This window comes from Rana temporaria, chromosome 3 (genome assembly GCF_905171775.1).
Source record: "Rana temporaria chromosome 3, aRanTem1.1, whole genome shotgun sequence".
In the NCBI taxonomy this organism is placed as follows: Eukaryota; Metazoa; Chordata; class Amphibia; order Anura; family Ranidae; genus Rana; species Rana temporaria.
The window spans coordinates 432,077,090-432,098,097 of NC_053491.1; the positions used below are offsets into that span (position 1 = coordinate 432,077,090).

General features: G+C 42.8%; 1 protein-coding gene across 1 annotated transcript in view; it reads right to left on the bottom strand.

The window, feature by feature from the left end:
- LOC120933246 (adhesion G protein-coupled receptor E3-like) overlaps positions 1–21,008 on the bottom strand; it is an 89,701-nt gene that overhangs the window by 31,888 nt on the left and 36,805 nt on the right. Inside the window, exons 5-8 of the mRNA XM_040346348.1 lie at positions 10,212–10,358; positions 8,482–8,625; positions 6,472–6,536; positions 4,459–4,542 (exon numbers count right to left, since the gene is read on the bottom strand). Coding sequence (XP_040202282.1) covers positions 4,459–4,542; positions 6,472–6,536; positions 8,482–8,625; positions 10,212–10,358 — 440 coding nt within the window. The remainder of the gene's footprint in view (positions 1–4,458; positions 4,543–6,471; positions 6,537–8,481; positions 8,626–10,211; positions 10,359–21,008) is intronic.

The following is a 21,008-nucleotide window of genomic DNA, read 5'->3' on the forward strand; positions in this document are numbered from 1 at the left end:
AGAAGAAACAAATAAGGTCATTATATTCTTAAAATGATCCAATTCCCCCATCCACATATTCAAGGTGGATAGGGAAATCCTCCCACTGTGCCTTTGTATTCTAACTTCCCCACCATCAGAATACACTGATCAGCATTGCCGGTGTAGTGTCACCGTTTGATCCCTATCGCAGAATGCTGCCTAAGTCACGTGGCGGAGAACTGCGCATGCGCAATGCGTTCCAACGGCAAATGTGATGCGCTCCAGGGGATTCACGACACTGCCCTTCAGTGAACCATCACAATTTGTGACAGAAGTGACGTATTACCATACACGGAGCGGGGGGGACAGAGAGAGAGACCCATTCAGAGCGACAGAGAAATAGACATATAGAGATACGTAGATACATTCAGAGCGAGAGAGGGATACAGACAGGGATTGACTGGCCATAGGGACTGCAGGGAGTTTCCCGGTGGGCCGGTGGCTCTGTGGGCCGTTTTTTTTAAAACAGAGATGCTGCTTGGAGGACTTTTTGTAACGCCCTGGCAGCGCCCCAGTCTTTCACACTGGGACTGCAGAGGAAGCGTTTTTCAGTCACTTTACAGGCGCTATTTTTAGCCCAAAAGCGCCTAAAAAATGCCTCAGTGTAAAAAGGGGTCATACACTCACCCCCTCTCTTTTACACTCACTCTCTTTTTCTTACACTCACCCCCCCCTCTCTCTCTCTCTCTCTCTTTCTCACCCTCTCATGATATACAATATTGGATGTAGGGGCCTTTTGGTGGGCGTGATTTTTCGGGGGGGGGGGGGGGGGGCAGCATTTTATTGAATTAAAGTGGGCCGGTCTGGATGAAGTCCAGGGCCAAATTTTTGTCCCAGTCCAGCCCTGGATACAGATATACAGATACTGAGAGAGAACCGGGGCACAGGGAGGGGATTACCTCCCCTATGTGCATTACTTCCGTTATCTATAATATATGTACACGATCTCTCTCTCTCGCTCTGAATGTATCTCACTATCTCTATATCTTTATTTCTCTCTCGCTGTGAATGGGTCTCTCTCCCCCGCTCCGTGTATGGTAATACGTCACTCCCGTGACAAATTGTGATGGTTCACTGAAGGGTAGTGTCGTTAATCCCCTGGAACGCATCACATTTGCCGTTGGAGCGCATTGCGCATGCGCAGTTGCCCGTCACGTGACTTCCGCAGCATTCTAGGATAGGCAGCAGAATATAACACTGCACCGGCTATAGCCAGCAGTACTTATTGAGCAGCAAAAATATGACAGGACAGTTGTACAGAAGTAGATCAACTTCTGTACAACCACGTGTGCATACATGGATTGAAAATTGGCCAGTCCCTGTCAAACCGGACAAATTTTGATCCATGTATGGTTTCATTCCATTTAAGCATCTTTCTACTAGAAGATTAGTAAAAAAAAAATACAAAAAATGATCTGTATAATAGGACAGCTGATAAGTTCCAGGGAGAGTCTCATTAGATCCACGTTATCATTGCATTAGACAAACCAGACACACACATATTCAGAGAGGACTAGGTCTGCCTAGTAAGGATAAGAAGGGAACAATCAGCTTTCAGATGCCCCTTAAGTTTGAAAACAAACGCTGGCATTAAAAGAGTGAGGAAGTGCTTTCAGTGCTGTAAATGCCTAATTTAATGAGATATGACCATATCTGCATACTAAAACCACAAATGTGATGTCTGTGGAAATAAGAATAACCCATGAGAGAATAGGGGCTTCGGTCGATTGGCAAATGTAAAATGCAGAACTACTTTTCAGGTGCATTCAGCTTTCAATTGAAATTAGTTTGAAAGTTCCATCTGAGCTCCTTAATTGGTGATTCTGACCAGTATTTCGCCTCTTGCAATTGATTCCCTTTCTAAGCTTCATCAAGCTGACTTTTCATTCTGTTCCGGGAAACAATTCCGGCAAAAACAAAAGCCTGTGGATGCAGACCCCAAAAACACTGAACCATGTTGCTCAGCACACTGCGCACTTGTGGGATTTCAACGCAGAACAGCACTCGCTCCTGTAATGCTGGGAGAGAGAGCTCAACTCACAGAGCATGCAAGATCTTGTGTGGGACAGAGATAGTCTTTTACGCAGCCAATACAGTAAGCTGTTTTATTTTTTTCATTCAACCAGCAGGCTGACTGCAAAGTGTATTTTATTGAAAAGGTGAACTTAGCCTTTAATGTTGTCAGGAGGTAATGATGAGAGAAAATTCTGGATGATCCAGCAGTCAGGATCAGTTCCAAGGGTTCAGATTACTATAACAAACAATTCACTATTGTGTGTCTAAATGTTATATCTCACATATCACTGTAATTTTGAAACTCTACTATCGTTATTTAAAGCGTATCTCTAGGCAAAATTGGTTATCTGTCCTTTGCAAGCTTCTCATAAGACATGCACATATAAATTTTTCCTTTTTTTTCATATTGTTGAAATACAATGTTCATATATTTTTGTACAACTACATCAGTATTCAGTACAGATATATCCTTTAACCAGTAGATGGCAGTGCTAACACATTTGTTCCTGCTCTATAGTAAATGTCTTTTCTCTGAATAAAGTTTCCTGTTAGCAGATAATCTGACAAACCAGAACTACCAGTCATTGAAATTCAAGATGCAAATGCTGCTAATAAGAGACGGTATATGGAAATGTATGAATTAAGTCATGCCAGAACACCCTTAAGATGAGTGGATAGTGAAAGCTCAGAGCACAATCTCTCTTAGCATAGAAGATGAACAGATAATACATATATGTTAGTGTGAAACTGCTAAATATATTTGGGAAGGATTACAAAAAGTGCATGAAAGAGCTAATCTCAGCAATGAACTGTATTTGATTAAAAAAGCTATATCAAACCAAGCTTATGAAAGGCCAGGATATGCATAATTAAATGAGGCACACCTTGAAAATGGTTGAATGCCTGGGAGATACAGTATATGAAAAGAAATACAAGATTTTCATGTCACAGCACCATTACTTAGTGGTTTACCAGAAAGCTATAAAACGCTTGTCACAGCACTTGATGCACATCCAGATGATGAACTGACATTGGAATATGTTAAGGGCAAGCTTTAGAATGAATATAAGCTAAAACAAAAAGCACTAATAATGACGGAGCTTCTGTCACAGAGTCTGTTTTAAAGATGTAAAAAAGGAATAAAAACAGTAACATTCACCAGGAAACACGTGAATATTTTGTGTGCAAGAAACAAGGCCATTTAAAAGCAGATTGCAGAACCTGCAAAACTAGAATGCAAAAACAAACTAAACGACAAAAGGCCAAAAGTGTGAAGGAAGAAACAGATTTTTTTTTCAATCTTTGCTGGAATGGTGTGTTAATTCAGGAGCTACGAGTCACATGACAAATGACAGAAATTTCTTTATTCACCTCGACCAGAGTAAAACAGAAACAATCAGAACAGCTAGTAGGCAAATAATAGAATTAGAAGGAAAAGTAGACTGTTTTCTTTACTGTCTTATTTCCCATAGTGTCACCAGAAAGATACCTGTCAAAAATGTCCTCTATGTCCCTGCTCTCGAAACAAATCTTTTGTCAGTGAGGATGCTCATAAAACAAGGCAATGTAGTGACCTTCCAAGATGACAGTGGTCCCATTACAAAAGGGAATACCTTACTTGCAAAGGCTAAAATTACAAATGAACTGTATCAGCTGAACTGCAATGAGGTGGTTAACACTGCCAAGGAGAAAAAACATTTAAACTGCATTCACACATAAGACCTGATATAATAAAGAAAAAAAGTGAGAATAAATATGCAAGTGGAATAAAAATGAGTCCATGTGATCACACAGTGAAATGCACCAGCTGTAAAAAAGGAAAAATTACAAGAAAAACCTTTTCAAAGCAGAGTAACAGCAGAGGTAATAAGCCTCTGGAATGGAAAAATCGACTTCAGGAAAGAAGAGACATTTTCTCACACCTATGCATGTTGCTTTTGAGCATTTTTGCAGTGCTTTTTGCGTTTTTTGACTTGCGTTTTTACCACGATTTTGCCGCGATTTGCGTTTTGCGTTTTATTTTTTTTTACATCAATTTTAATTTTTGTACATTTCATTTAAAAACCAGGTAAAAAAAACAAAAACGCAAATCGCGACAAAAATACGGTAAACATGCGGTAAAACGCGGTACTTGCGTTTTGGATGCGGGTCCATTGACTTCTATTACATGCAAAACGCTGCTTTTTGTGGGGAAAAAAGTCCCTGACCCTTTCCAAAAACGCAGAGGCACAAAATAGCATTGATGTGAACATGTTCCATAGGAACCCATGTTAAAAAATGTCCCTGCTTTTCTGCAAAATGCAAAATGCACCAAAAAACGCATTAGTGTGAATCGAGCCTGAAAGGTAACATTAGATCTGTTGGCAATGTTTGACTTTCAATCTACTTCATGACAATTACAGCCATATTATATTTTCTTACCTGCACAGTAATGTTGGTGTCATTTCTTTGACATGAAGTTTCTTGAATACGGGCATTTTGTCTCAACAAATTGCAAAATGCATCCTATATCAAAACAAAAAACATAAATGTCATATTATCAAATATTTTGATGGTGGTCGTAATTAAACAAGGAATGGTAAGTATAAAACAAGTATACAGTGGTCGTGGGTGGCTTTACACTTGAATGGGAAAGGTGAAACACGAAAGGGTAATAAGCACAAAGGCCCGGATTCTCAGAGGACTTACGACGGCGTAGCGCCATGTACGCCGTCGTAAGTCCAAATCCGAGCCGTCGTATCTATGCGCCTGATTCTTAGAATCAGTTACGCATTGATTTCTATTACATCCGACTGGAGTAAGTCTCTTACGCCGTCGGAGCCTAACTGCATTTTTACGCTGGCCGCTAGGGGCGTGTAAGCTGATTTACGCGTTCAAATATATAAATTAGCTAGATACGCGAATTCCCAAACGTACGCGCGGCCGACGCAGAAAAGTTACGCCGTTTACGTTAGGCTTTTCCCGGCGTAATGTTGCCTCTGCTATATGATGTATAACTGCGGCGTACCAATGTTAAGTATGGCCGTCGTTCCCGCGTCGAAATTTGAAAAAGTTACGTTGTTTGCGTAAGTCGTCCGTGAATGGGGCTGGACGTCATTTACGTTCACGTCGAAAACAATGACGTCCTTGCGGCGTACTTTGGAGCAATGCACACTGGGAAATTCCACGGACGGCGCATGCGCTGTTCGGGAAAAACGCCAATCACGTCGGGTCACAGTACATTTACATAAAACACGCCCCCCTGATCCAAATTTGAATTAGGCGGGCTTATGCCAGCCGATTTACGCTACGCCAACGCAACTTACGGAGCAAGTGCTTTGAGAATACAGCACTTGCCCGTCTAAGTTGCGGAGGCGTAACGTAAAGCGGATACGTTACGCCCGCACAAAATTACGCCGCTGGACGAGAATCTGGTCCATAGTGTGTAGTTTTATTTATCTTCCAACTAGCAGTCATACAAACACACACATTCACCTTCTGAGTGTTTCAGAAACCCACCACTGTGTTTTTCGGGTTGGAGGAAACCAATGAATACACCATTTGAATCCAGTATCACAAATCACAAAAGACTTAAGGCACTGCACCAGGACTGCCCATGGTCATCTTAAGCCTCGTACACACGACCGAGGAACTCGACGGGCGAAACACATCGTTTTGCTCGTCGAGTTCCTTGTTAGGCTGTCGAGAAATTCGACAAGCCAATTATCTCCATTCCCCTTAAGCCCCATACACACTATCAGTTTTCATGACGGTTTTCTCTTCAGGTTTACCAAAACCATCTAATATGAGGTCAAACCTCAAGAGTTTCAATTTGTATGCAATCAGGCAGGCCCTTGCACTACATGGTTTTGGTAAACCTGATGATAAAACCGTCAGGAAAACTGATAGTGTGTATGGGGCTTCAAGGAAATAGAGAACATGCTCTCTTTTTGGCTCGTCGAGTTTCTCGACAGTTTCCTCAACGAAAATGTACACACGACCGGTTTCCTCGGCAAAAAAATATCTCCCAGCAAGTTTCTTGCTGTTTTTTGCCGAGAAACTCAGTCGTGTGTACGAGGCCTTAGGCTTCATTCACACTTATGCAGATGTGATGGTGCATTTGCGTTTCGGTGTTAGGTATTTAGGGCAGCCCATTTAAAAAAAAATTGCACCAAAGAGATGAAAGCACCCTTTTTTTATTTACCCCACACCAAAACGTATGGGCACTTTGTTACCATGCGTTTTGGAGTGTGATTTTTCTCACAAATTAGCAAGGTGCACTGGGGTGCCATTAAAAATGAATTGCACTGCCATGTGTGCTGGGGTGCAATTAAGAATTAATTACACAGCCACGTGCCTGAAAAAGATGTGAATTTTTCAGGCATGTTTTACTGCATCACATAAATATGAACTTAGCCTTACAGTATCATCATACAGTACAGAACCAATACACACCTGATTCATGGACTTCTTACATTCCTCTAGCGCCTTGCTATATTCTGAATGGCATCCCTTGTAATCTGAGAAAATAAAAGAGAATCTAAAGGTGAGCTAAACTCTCCCAAAAGAGTACTTCATTCCTTTTATTGTGGAACTATATCAGTACTGTGAAACATTGCTGGTAGGTAGGCTTTTATTGCAGAATAGATTCTGTATGTTTCTTCTGCAGTAACAGCTCATCTTCTGTCTGCCACATCCTCTTCTGCTAAATGAATAAAGGAGTTATGTCATCCTAGGACAGTTAATCAAAATGGCCAAAGCCACCAAACCTGGAAGAAGACTGGGCAAAGATGTCAACAGCTACAAAAGAAGCTTGCGGATGTCAGATTGCTGGAGGGGAGGTAAGTACAGCAGATGTTTTAAAGTAAAACCAGATCATATCCATGTAGCCAGGTGCTGGCACAAGAACCCTTTAAAGCGGTAATAAACCCTCCAGCATTAATTACAATTTCCTAAGATTATGAAAGACATCTTAAATTAAAAACGATTGATCGCTATGTATGTACATAAATTCTTTATCTTACTTTATTTATATCTTAATTTTTCCCTGTTTCTCTTGTATCCTCGCTGGTGCCATCTTCACTGTGGTCTTCCTAGTCTGATATGATAATTACTTCCGCCCATAGTACCTAATCGTCGCAGTAATCCCGCTCATGCGCAGTAATAACATAGCCAAGCCTCTTCTTCGTTTTCCGGTTACTACGGAAACGAGGCATAGGCGTAATACATTAATAAACTATTCATTACTTTTGAATATGTATGCAGCCCAGCTGTATCAGTCAATAAGCAGGCTCCTCTCTGTAGTTCTGCTTCTTTGAAACTTGCGCCGTCTGTCTCTTTCACCCCCTGTGACGTAGGAGTCACAAGGTAACCATGATTCTCTTGGGGAGGAAATATCTGACTAAACATCGCGGGATGTCGGGGCTGACATCAACAGGAAATGATGCAGCCCCGACATACACAAAGAATGTTTCCGGCAGGGTCTCGGCCTGCCGGAATTATCAAATGATAGGGCGCATGCGCGTATCGACGTCATTACTCGGAAATATAGAGATAACACGGAAAGGAGGCAGGTAGGCTAAAAAAATGGCAATAGATTGGGGAGATTAGGAGACATAATTAAATTCAAAGTTACAGATTTAGGAATACAACCGCTTTAAGGACAATATATCTCCAGAAGTACAGAGCAGGTTTACTGGAGTTCAAACCATCGATCCATGAGGGGCCCCTCTATCGTCAGCATCCACAGCTGAAGTGCAGGATTGGTGAGAGGTTTGTCAACCCAGTAAATACGCTGCACAGCAGGAACTAAAACTTTAGCCCAACACAGTTTGTCCTTAGACATTGCCTCGCTCACTTAGCAAACCACTGAGCATTGCCATACCACCTATCCAGGATTTTTCCCATTGGCCCATAACCACTTTAACTTTTCCTCAAACTTGTTGCATGTTTTTTCACTACTGTTTCAGCATTTTCTGCAAGTTATTTCTACCAAAGCCCCTCAATATTCTGCTCTCCAGAACTGGAAGCAGCCAGAAGCCACCCAATACCACAATCAGTGCACCACTGTAAGGGCCCCAAGAAAGTCGGCAGAAATAACTACAGGAATTTGTGTTATCTCATTCTAGTCACAGTTTGTGTCATCTTGCATTACTTGACTAATTGATTTCTAATAGAGAGGTGTGTCAGAGCGGTACGGGCTAACCTGAGAAGGAAACTAATTTCAGAGGGTCCATTAAACCAACGGCTCCTTAGGGGGTGCGCTACATCTGTGTTAAAAAATATAGCTTTCCCCTTTCTTTGTTCATGTGTTCTCTTCCTAGGAACAAGGGCTTTTTGATTTGCTTTAGCCCCGTCATCAAAATTTGACTGGTTATACTGTCTTGTTGCTTCCCAAAACTTACGAGTTATACTTTGAGCTACCACCATGGTATATTACAGAAGAAGAGGTAATGAACTGCTCACCTGTCTGTGTTGTCTGTGGTTGCTGTGGGGAAGTTGAGTGTTTTTGAGAAGTGACATGTAAAGTTGATGACCTTGATGTAAGGACTGCTGTATTCATCTCTACTCTTGGTGTTTGTGCTGTTTGCACAGATGTGAGGGTTAGGCCTGATGAACAAAGGTTTTTACTAGTAATTTGAGAATTGCAATTAAAAGGTCTGTTGATGCAAATTATCCATATTATGAACTTTTAAAAAGACCATGTAGTGGTTTTGTATATATTCCCTTTATTAATTATGAGCAGGACAACATATAACATTTAAATTTGGTTATCAGGCAGGTAACTAAGAAATATTTCAAATGACTATTTTGTAATTTCATATGCAGTCAGCAGGTGGCGCTTTTGGTTTATTTTTACATGATTGACAGAGTTTCCTTATCAAGCAGGTAATGAACATTACCGTTTTACTGCCAAGACTGCACTGCAAGGCGCATTGGCACAACTGTTTGCAGTACAACTTGAGAGCATGACAATGCCACAGTTGATTTGAATAAGCATTGTCACCCTAGGAAAGGCAGTAGCAGGAAATAAACCTTGGCAGTAGCATCACCAGATATAATTTAATTAAAAGCAGGATTTAATAGACAGAAACTTTTTGAATTTACAGTAGCATGTGCAGCAACATACACTATATTGCCAAAAGTATTGGGACACCTGCCTTTACACGCACATGAACTTTAATGGTATTCCAATCTTAGTCTGTAGGGTTCAATATTGAGTTGGCCTGGCTCGCAGTCTCTGCTCAAATTCATCCCAAAGATGTTCTATCGTGTTAAAGCGGGAGTTCACCCAAAAAATTTTTTTTAACCTTAGATTGATGCTCATTTTGTCAAGGGGAATCGGGTAGTTTTTTTAAAATCAAAGCCGTACTTACCGTTTTAGAGATGCATCTTCTCCGCCGCTTCCGGGTATGGTCTTCGGAGCTGGGCGTTCCTACTTGATTGACAGGCTTCCGACAGGCTTCCGACGGTCGCATCTATCGCGTCACGAGTAGCCGAAAGAAGCCGAACGTCGGTGCGGCTCTATACGGTGCCTGCGCACCGACGTTCGGCTACTTTCGGAAAATCGTGACGCGATAGATGCGACCGTCGGAAGCCTGTCGGAAGCCTGTCAATCAAGTAGGAACGCCCAGTCCCGCAGCCCATACCCGGAAGCGGCGGAGAAGATGCATCTCTAAAACGGTAAGTACGGCTTTGATTTTAAAAAAACTACCCGATTCCCCTTGACAAAATGAGCATGAATCTAAGGTTAAAAATTAACATTTCCGGGTGAACCTCCACTTTAAGATCAAGACTCACACATTTTCAAATTGTCACAAAAAAAGGAGTAAGGGGAAATATGTCAGTAGATATGCCTATGCTGATGACAACTGTCCAAGAGGTGATCTCTCTGGCTTTGAGAGAAATGAATACAGCCAGAACATATGAACAGTGGTGACCTGAAGTATAATACATTTTAATTTTTAGGTGTAGATATGCTTTAAGAAGTCAATGCTGTACTTCACCTTGTGTTAATAAAGGGCTTTTTGATTTCCTTTAGGCCTGTCATCAAAATTTGACTGGTTATATTGTTTTGTTGCTTCACAAGACTTACTCTACATATTTAATGTAATGGAAATAAGGGATAATGATGGAGTTATACTTTGAGCTACCACCATGGCATATTACAGAAGAAGAGGTAATGAACTACTCACCTGTCTGTGTTGTCTGTGGCTGCTGTGGGGACGTTGAGTGTTTTTGAGAAGTGACATGTAAAGTTGATGACCTTGATGTAAGGACTGGTGTATTCATCTTTACTCTTGGTGTTGTTTGTGCTGTTTGCACAGATGTGAGGGTTAGGCCTGATGAACAAAGGTTTTTACTAGTAATTTGAGAATTGCAATTAAAAGGTCTGTTGATGCAAGTTATCCATATTATGAACTTTTAAAAAGACCATGTTGTGGTTTTGCATATATTCCCTTTATTAATTATGAGCAGGACAAAATATAACATTTACATTTGTTAAAATGGGGGGTGCAATAAAATAAACAATAAAATATATTCCACATAAACGCACAATGATGTATGAAGTATCCAATAAAACGTGTTCCACTCCTATTTCCTTATATCCCACCATACATCAACAACTATGATGTGCGGGATGGAGATTGTGAATATAATGAGATAAAAAAAAATATATATACAATGACTAAAAAAGATTTTCCAGTCAATAAAATGTTATTGGTAAGCGCCATTACACCCCCCATTTTAACATTGATTTTCGGTGTGTGAACACCTTTTGGTAGTGGCTGCTGCCTTTTTTATTATTTTAACTAATTGTTATTACCTACTATAGAGTTTTAGTGCCTTTGGCTAGGTTTTGGTTTTGCGCATTAGTTCCCCCCTCATAAACATTTACATTTGGTTATCAGGCAGGTAGCTAAGAAATATTTTAAATGACTATTTTGTAATTTCATATGCAGTCAGCAGGTGGCGCTTTTGGTTTATTTTTTATGATTTCCAGAGTTTCCTTATTGGCTCTTAAGCTGAAATTTAGACAAGTGAATGGGACAGAGCTTCTCCCTATGTCCTTACAGTATATACAGTATTACTTTGTATGAGGTTTTGAACAGAGAGGGAATGGGAGAGGATATTTTTGCATATTTTTCCACACTTTTTAGACACTATGGGATTTACTTATGTAGCGCCCCCTTACTTTCAGTATGGACACTATGCTAAAGTTAGTGGGGAATAGGAGAGTTACTTTGCTCCTATTCACAATTTATTTAAATTGGGACTTCTGTCATTCCAGAAATGTCCACTGGGTCAGTCTGTGCTCCAGGGATGCGGTACCATCCCTGGCCAGCAGTTGGCACCAGAGGGGTTCTGGCAGAGCAAGTTTTGCCCAGCAGCCAATTAGAGAAGTTCTTCCTCTCAAGGCATGCTGGGTAAGGGTATATCTGTGACAGGTGTCATGTGTTGTAAAATCTTTGCGGGGTCCCCGTTCCAGGTGCGGCATCCACCTTCAGGGTGCGCGCATCCATGGACCCCGCCAGCGAGGCCCGTCAGGCCAGAATTGCAGGCTACACAAACCCTCATCCGGAGGTAAAAGGGGACCCTAGTGACTTACTGGGTTCCCGGTTCTATTGAGAGGATCCCAGGCTGGGTGCCATTCAATTGGGGGGTCGGCTTGAGGAGAACCCGAAGGCAGGTTGTCCAACAGGGCTTGAACGAACCAATCAGGGATCTGGTGACCGGGATGCTGACAGGTACGTTTGCTGTCACCCGGTGACCTATGCTACAAATCCACTGGGAGGATTCGCTCTGTTCATCAATTTAGCTCACTTAAAGTAATTGGCCTGTGGCAGAGGTCCTAGAGCCAGGTCTGAGAGAGAGATCTGTTCCTCCCAGCAAATCCTAAGTGACACTTTGGCTGCCAGGCTTATTATAGGGGTCTGTCCGGGGGCACTTTACCCACTCCAGCTAAGAGTGGCGACGAGTTATAATTTGATACTCTATTGAGCAAGGAATGCTCAATTAATATCCAGGCCTGATACTGCAAGGTTCTCCTCTTTTCTTCATCAACCTGCTCTTCCCACTAAATGTTGATGTTGGCCGGGAAATAAAGCATTAGAAAAACCTTTATTCACTGTCTGGACATTCGCTCACTGTTTTGACTCACTGCTATCACCCCTAGACACATTGCAGGGTAACTTAATACGCCAATCCCAAAACAATCAGCGGCTCCTTCGGGGGTAGCGCTACATTTACTAAAGCTGAGGAGTGCAAAATCAGGCTCACATCTGCACAGAAACCGTTTTTAAGCTCAGCTTATTCAATTAAGCTTTGGCAATAAAAAATGGAAGCAGATTGGTTTCTATGCAAAAGTGATTCTGATTTTTCACTCTCCAGCTTTAGCAAATAAACCCCTATGTGCTCTACAGAAGTTTCTTTGGGGCAGGATTGGACATATTGTGGCCCCATATACTTATTATGAAAGTGCCTGAAAATAGCACATCACACTTTTTCAAGGCACTGTAGGTGACGCAGTGCCCACTAAGACAATGCTTTGATTAATCAGAGATCCCACCCAGCTCAGACTGCTCAGCCCAGTCTACCACCCTGGATACACAAAGTACATTACAGATTATCATAAGCATGAACACATAACCATCCCACAATGGTTAGATAACGAGGTAGGGTTGACACAAGGCTAATCACATCATAGGAACCTCCAAGAGTTTGCCAAATTAGCCAACAGACAGAAACAATGGGTGACTTAATTAACAATAGGAATTCACACCTAGGAGGTACACAATGGGAGAGACACAAACTTGTGTAATCTGATCAGTAGACATCAGAGTCATCAGAAGACAAACAATGTTTCACTAGTTTGATACAGTGGAATGTATTTATCTTCATAGATCTCTTGAGGGATATTGTTGATAAATATTTCTGTCCCAAGTGGAGGAGTTTCTCCAACCCAGTCTGTAAGAGGGCCTCCATATTCCCTCTGACCATTAACCTGTACAATATTAATATTACATCTTTCCATCCACTGCAAAAGGGATGCTATATTGTCAGAGAATTAAAGGGGTTGTAAAGGTAATTTTTTTCCCTAAATACCTTTACCTTAGTGCAGTCCTCCTTCACTTACCTCATCCTTCGATTTTGTTATTTTTCTCCTAAACCACTCAAATATTGGTTTCCTTTCGTATATTCTTTTATTTCTTGATTTATATATATATATATACATATATATGTGTGGGTGTATACAAGTATTATTATTCTTAAAAGTCATTATAGAGTTGAATCTCAGCCTGAAGGAAAACTGAAGACAGATGGCCCCTTCTACTCCTTACTCCAAACCCCTCCCTTCTACTTTTTACTCCAAACCCCCTCCATCGAGTGAAGTAAGATGGCCCCCGTGAGTCTGAGTGAAAGCCACGAGGTCAAGAATAGACGTCACAAGGAGAAAAGCCATATATGGACTGACGAATCAGATGTGCTCATATGAATGATGTCATTCTGTCTATAAAGCTGTGATAATAAAAAAGGTTCCTCCTCTTTACGGCTGGACACTGAAAGAAGCAGACTGTTCCTCTCTTTCTGCATGCTTTCATAATTTGGGTCAGAGGCAGTTTTAGATTACTCTGGAGTTGTGCCAGGGGCCTATCCTTTCAATTTGGCGCCCAACGTGGGGCTTTGGCTTCTTGACCAGACTCAGCGGACCGAGATGTGGATGGAGTGAGCCTGTTCGGACAAGGAGACTGATAACCTCCTAGGCATATAGGCATACGGTAAGAGAAGTTTATTTTTTAACTCTTTCACCGTATTCTTCCGCATAACAGACTCTCCCCTCCACTCACGGTTATTTTCTGCTGCTTCTTGGCCACACAAAGACGGGTTATTTCTTGGCCAAAGTCTTTTTAAAGAGAACCTGTCACCCTATTCTGCCGGCTGATATTTCATGTTATGTCGTGTTCTATGTTGAATTTAATGAGGCTATTTCAGCGGTTGTCTGTATGAGAAGGGGGTGACACAGTTACTTTGTCTGACTTTTTTCACAGAGGGATTAAGAGAGGGTGACAAGAGTCACAGATGCCTTGTCGTCTCTGTGTTTTAATAAAAAAAGCAGATTTACAGAGGGTGTACAAAAATTATAGATACAAATATGTAATATAGAGATCAGCTTCTTTTTGCACAGAGGGATTTAGAGAGGGTGACAAGAGTCACAGATGCCTTGTCGTCTCTTTGTTTTAATAATAAAAAAGAAAGCAGATTTATGGTGTAAATGCATGTTTGTGTATAAAATAATTACCTCCATACAGACAAAGGGGAAAAATTATCGCTGAAATAGTGTGTCATATTCTAACTGTGTGTGTGTAGCTTAATGGTTGTTCGACTGTGTGTCTAGTCTACTGTTTGTTTATGTTATAAGCTACTGTGTATTGTAAAAGTTCATTTAGGCTATAGAGGGCACACAAGTCCAGCCAGAGCCCTTTTCCTCCGTCCCTTCTACTTTGAAAGAAATCCCCCTTTCCCCCCACTTTTTTTCTCTCCTGTTGTCTGTAAAGTCTAAACTGGCAGATTAACCCTGTGTTTGCTGGCAGCTTGAGGAAAAACAAGAAAGGCAAATGTTTTTTTTGAGAGACTGGTGAATTGCAACTGTTTCTTTGTTAGATATATATATATATATATATATGAGTTTATCTGTTTCACGCCACAGCAACTGATAATGTTGATGCATAAGATGGAGTTTTAGTAACTCACAATGCTTATCTTTGAAGCTTATATATTTTTTTGAGCTGAGCTTAATTTAAATATTGAACGATGACCATCCTACACTGATTTTTGTCGTTTTATCAGTCAGATTGTATGATCTGTGGGGCCCTGCCTGTATTTCTCACTGAGTTCCACATCAACCTTCCCTCATGCCACTTCCCTTTTGCCACTTATGCCCCAGCCATCTCAGCTGAGAGAGCCTCACATGAATTACCTACCCTGATGGTGAAATGTAACCCACAACATGATAAATATATGGCTTGTTGCCTGTTATACTGTGATAATGTGGTGCCCAGGGCTGATAATGCGGCTATTGCCCCCTTCAAGACCATGCCTGATGTTCAGTTTATGGACTGGTGTGTGATAGATTTCTGTAATAATGCCTATTTGATAAGCTGTGCTAATCTTTATATTAGAATTATTAATAATGTTTAGTATTATTCTTCATATTATTTTTGATACCTTTTTATATATAAGTATATTTATGCATGTGTGAAATATATGTATCACAATAAGTGTTTATTTTCCTTGATAAGTTCTATCAGAGATTGTTTTAAAGGGATTTGATGTTTTGTGAAAAGCAGAACTGTTTTCCAAATTAAGAAGCAGAGGACTTTTCAAATGAAGCTTCCCCATCCCCCATTGTAATTCACTCTTCCCTGCATTCCTGATCATTTCAAGAGGAAATTGTGACTTTGCTACATCCTGCCTTTTGGAGATGGAAAAGGAATTTGTAGCCTGGACTGTTTTTCCCTTAAAAGGCAACGTGCTGGTTTCCTGTGTATGGATTTCTAAATGGGCAATTTGCTGGAACTATTTCCCAACGAATATCCTTCCTCCTGTCCTGGACATGCCCCTTTCCAGCCCACCTCACTACATCCTTGCAGTTCTGATCGAGAGACCCCTATCACTTATGATAAAACAAAGACTTTGCCATGTGGATTAACAGAATGGGAGGGTAACTGGGTGGAGTAAAGGGTTATTGGGAGGGATTGATGGGTGTGTATTCTGTGACGACATAAGGAGAATAAAGCTAAGAATGAGAAGATTGCCATCAGCATTCTGCTCACATTTTACCCCCTGCATCTCTGTGTGTCTGTCTGTTTTGTGCTACAGCTCCAGCCCCCAGAAGCTGAGTGAGTGTGTGTTCGTTTGTCTTTGCTTATTTCCACAGATTATATCAGTGAATCATTACAAATCTAAATCAATTGACGCTCAACGTGCTTCTTTTGGACTTCAAGGACAGACTTTGTGGACGCACAAGAAACTGGCTGAGAATTGAGGGACCGTCTACCATTGAAAGGGGCGTCATGAACCCCTAAACACGGTAAGTGTGAGTTTTTTTTTGGCTCCCTTACACCGTGTTACAGGCTGGACGGCCTCTATTCCCATCTAGTTTGTCTACAAATTCCGAGCCTTTGAAACAGACGGTATAATTCTGGTCCAGAAGCGAACCCCGGTTTGTGCTGATTCACTGCTATTAATTTTTTTTGGTTCTTGCCTGTTTGTATGCTGTAAGGGTGTGAGCTTGTGGGTTGTTTGCTGCCTGTGAGTAGAAGGGTGAGCTTGTGGGTTGTTTGCTGTCTGTTTGTGGTTCTGTACGGGGTGTGTGAAATCGGCTTACTAAGTTAAGGTATTGGTCGTGCATCGTCTCGGATTAAGCCGATGTGATAAAGGTTGTGTGCACGGGGAGTGCATGCTGGCTGGGTTTTGAGCCTGGGACAGCTCTAAGGAAGTTGGCTGCGAAGATATGGGTTTGTTTTATTTTATGCTTGTGAAAAAATATTCCAACCTCCTTGTTTAGATTAATTGGGGAACTGGGATTCTGGGGTTTATTTGAGTATGTCTGTGGTGAGATATTGAGTCAGCTTTTCCACATTTTGTCCTTGCTTTGAATAACGCGGGGGTTTTTTTTTTTGTTTACTGAACTTCCCTGTGCTAGGAGAGGTGGGGGCTGAGCTGGAGGAGGTCGTTTTTGTGTGGCTTCTGCTAGCTGGCTATTTGTGTACATTTGTGTGTCTTAAATTGCTTTTTCCCTTACACTTCTGCCTTTTGTTACAGCTGGCTTGCAATAGCTAGCTTACTTAACCCTTTATCTGGACAAAGGCTGCTAAATTCTGTGTCTGGCTTCTTGCTCTGCTACCTGTGCTAATTTGTGACCTGAAACCTTATGCCTTTTGTCACAGCTGGATTCCATTTCACTTTGAGCCTTGCAATAGATAGCATACTTAACTCTTTGCAGTCTGAACAGAAAACCTTTTTCATTTTTGTGCCTTTCCATTTCTTAGTTAATTTTATATATATATATATGCTTATGGGGTTTTTGCTGGAAAGCACTGTGTTGGTACAGGAATAGAACGAATCCTTTCCTTGCCAGTCTGAAAGGACCGCATGGTTAAGCAATTACTTGTTTCTGATAAGTATAGATATATCTGGATTTCTTGTCATATATATATCAACTGCTGTTGACATTGATTTCTGTTTTTAATATCTGGCTGAAGGTTGAATTTTTTTTTTTTTATTTTCTTCTCTCCTTGCTTTGTCTTTACTTTTTCCTTGATTCCTGATTTCTCCCCCCTCTGCCATCTTTTTCTTAGCTCCTCCCTTTCTTCTCCAAATACTTGCCGCTTTTTTTTCATAGCTCCTCCCCCATCTGCCATCTTTTTCTTAGCTCCTCCCTTTCTTCTCCAAATCCTTGCCGCTTTTTTTTCATAGCTCCTCCCCCCTCTGCCATCTTTTTCATAGCTCCTCTTTCTTCTCCCTTTTTCATAGTCCTTCCTTCCTTCCTTCTCTCTCTCTCTCTCTCGCTCTCTCTCTCTCTCTCCATCTCTCCCTCTCTCTCTCTCTCTCTCTCTCTCTCTCTCTCTCTCTCTCTCTCTCTTCTGTTGTAGCTTGCCTTGCCAACCCTTTCCATTGCTGGCTACTACGTAGCCCCTCTAACTTCCTCTTCCTCTATGTAGCATGCCAATTGTGCTGACTGTGCAAGAATTGATTTGATTGTGTCTAATGGTACATTGTGTCTGTAATTGATTGTGCTTCCATTCTGTGTGCTCTAAAACTTCTGGTGTCTACCTTTATATCCTGCACTTTTCGTTTGGGTCCTCAATTCTGTGCTGGAATCGAACTCTTTCTTTCTTATTTCTTTCTCCTTTCTTCAACCTTTTTCTACGCCGCTTCATTTTATTTTGCTTAATTTCATGCTTTAGATTTTTCCCGCCATTTCTGAAAAGCTCCTTCCCCTTCTTCTTCGTCTTCCATTTTGCTTTTCTTTGGCTTTAGATTTTTCCCGCCTTTTCTGTAAAGCTCCTCCCCCTTCTTCTTCGTCTTCCATTTTGCTTTTCTTTGGCTTTAGATTTTTCCCGCCTTTTCTGAAAAGCTCCTCCCCTTCTTCTTCGTCTTCCATTTTGTTTTTCTTTGGCTTTAGATTTTTCCCGCCTTTTCTGAAAAGCTCCTCCCCTTCTTCTTCGTCTTCCATTTTGCTTTTCTCTAACCCCCCCATCCCTCCCTCTCTTGGCCTTACTTTAATTCTTTGATTCTCTCCCCCATCTCTCCCTCTCTTATCCCTACCTCAATTCCTTCTTTCTCTTCTTCTCTCGTGTTCCTCCCGTTTTTGCTAAACTATTGTTTCCACTGGCTTCATTTTATTTTGCTTACTTTCATTCTTTAGATTTTTCCCGCCTTTTCTGAAAGGCTCCTCCCCTTCTTCTTCATCTTCCATTTTCCCTTTCTTTGATTCTCTAACCCCCCCATCTCTCCCTCTCTTATCCCTACCTTAATTCCTTCCTTTTCTTCTTCTTCTCTCGCGCTTCTCCCGGTTTTTTTTTTTTGTTGTTAAAATATTCTTTCTGTTGGGGTGTGTGGATTCTTGGTCTGTTACTACTGCATTTCCTGGGTAAGGATTGAGAATGGGTTCCCGGCTCACTAGGCCAGCTGAGGGTACACTAGCCTGTGACCTTGTGCTTCAGCGGGAGGGACAGCAGGGTGTAAAAGACTGGAGAAAGTTGATGAAGCTTGCCAATTTTTCTGGTAGTGGTGGCAGGCTTCAGCCAGAACAATGGAGAATTTTGTTAATTGAACAGAAGGGCTTGTTGGCTAATAGTCATTTGTTTTCAGCAGCGGAAGCTTGGCTTCGTGTTGCACGTGGTCTGATGGATGAGGGGTGGGTGGAACAGGAATTGCAGACAGTGGGGGGGCTGATGTATGTATACCACAAAGGTAAAATCCTGCCACCTCCCTATGAGGGCGGCTCCAACTGGGCGTGTAGGGAATGTGAGAGGTCCGGACTCCCACATCCTGAACACCCTGGGCTCTGTGACGAATGTAGTCGTAAGGCGGAGCCACTCCCCCAGAAGTCCCCCCCCTTGCAAACAGACCCGCCTCCTGTCTTGCAACCCCCCCCACCCACACCGATCTGTCCCTTATATCCAGTATTGAACGTAGATGGCAGCTATTACTGCCCACCGGCCTTTGTTCCGGTGATGCCTGCAGTGTCGGGCTCACTGGCTCAGCCATCTGCCGCCTCCGCTCAATCTGCTCCAGGGCCAGGGCCTCCTCAATCCACCCCTGCAAGGGCACTGCTCCCTCCTACATCACTACCACCCCCACCCCTTTCCCTAAACCCCAGCCTACCTTGCTATGACCTAGCAGGCTCTGAATGGGACGGTACTGATGAGCGGTGTACGACCCAGGGCCTGAAGGACGAGATAACCTGGAACTCGGGGCCTGCCCGGATGCTGCCTGACGCTCCGCTCAGGTATGCCTCCTTTTCCCCCTCGCAAGCCTCCACCCTTGTAGTCTCTCTCCCCGACCCAGAATTGCACCCCATGCCGTTTTATAGGAGAATTGCACAGATCCAAAAGACATACTCATCGGCATGGAAGGACCTAGCTAGCTTGTGTGAAATTAAAGCGGGGGATGCATACTGGCCCTTAATGGAGCAATGTTTTAATGATTCCCGGTTAGACTCCGACGTCTCATATAACTCGGGGGTTGTGTTTTGTGAACAGCTGCAGGACTGGGCTAGGGGTAAACTAGCAGATCAGTCCACTAGCTTTCAGGATGTGACACAAGGCCCGACAGAGTCGGTGGAAAAGTTTTACATGAGACTCAATCAGGTCTTTAATGATCTAGGATTTTCTATACATACCAAAACTCATTACCAGATGCTGTCAAGTGCTTTCGTCGCAGGTTTGAAAGGACCATTACGGAAGGGACTGATGGTGGCCCGCCCAGAGTATAGGACTTTATCCTTAGACGCCTTATTGCCTGTTGCAAGAGGTTTGGAAGTACAGCAAGCACTCCCAGAAGTGACGCCCCTGATGACTGTAGCTCCCGTCCAACCACTACCTGTAGCTCCCGCCCAACCACTACCTGTAGCCCCCGCCCAACCACTACCTGTGGCTCCCGACCCCCCACTGGCTGTGGCTCCCAGCCTGTTTCGGAGACCTATGATTACTTGCTTTAATTGTGGGGTTCAGGGTCACTACCGGAGGGACTGTAGGGCCCCCAGACGGTTTAGCCGTAACCCCCCCCCAGTATGACCATGGGTATGATCGGAACCAGTTTGACCATAGATATGATCGAAACCAGGATTCTAGATACGATCGGAATCAGGACTCCAGGAATGATCAGTACCAGGACTCCAGGTATGATCAATACCCGGACTCCAGGTATGATCAATACCCTGACCACAGGTATGATCAGCGTCCAAATGCCAGGGCTTTCCCTCCTCCTTCTCCCCGAGGGGAGCGCCCTCAACCCCTCGCATAGGAATACGGCAACCCTGTGTCTTCTGCCTCCTCCCCTTCCCTTCCAATGATGGCCGCCACAACCCGGTCAGGGGCGGGTCCTCTAGCAAATATTTTGATCCCAATAGAGGGCCGCCCCACCAACTTTCTGGTGGACACAGGGGCTTGTCGTAGCGTCATTCGGGAGGCAGAAATCCCTGACCCCTCCTACTTATCCTCTATAGATGTGTCCTGCGTGGGTGTGGACGGTCAGTCTCGGTCCAGCCCTCTCACGAGACCTCTACAGGTGGGTACTACCCCCGCATTGTTGGCTAGATTTGTGGTTTCGAACACCTGTCCCCTCAATCTCTTGGGGGCGGATGTTCTTTCCCGGCTTCAGGCCTCCATTATGTATAATGCTGACGGGTCCATCTCCGTGTCCACTGCCCTGAGTGAGGGTGACACGTCAGCATTATGTTCCCTCCCCATCCTGATGTCCCT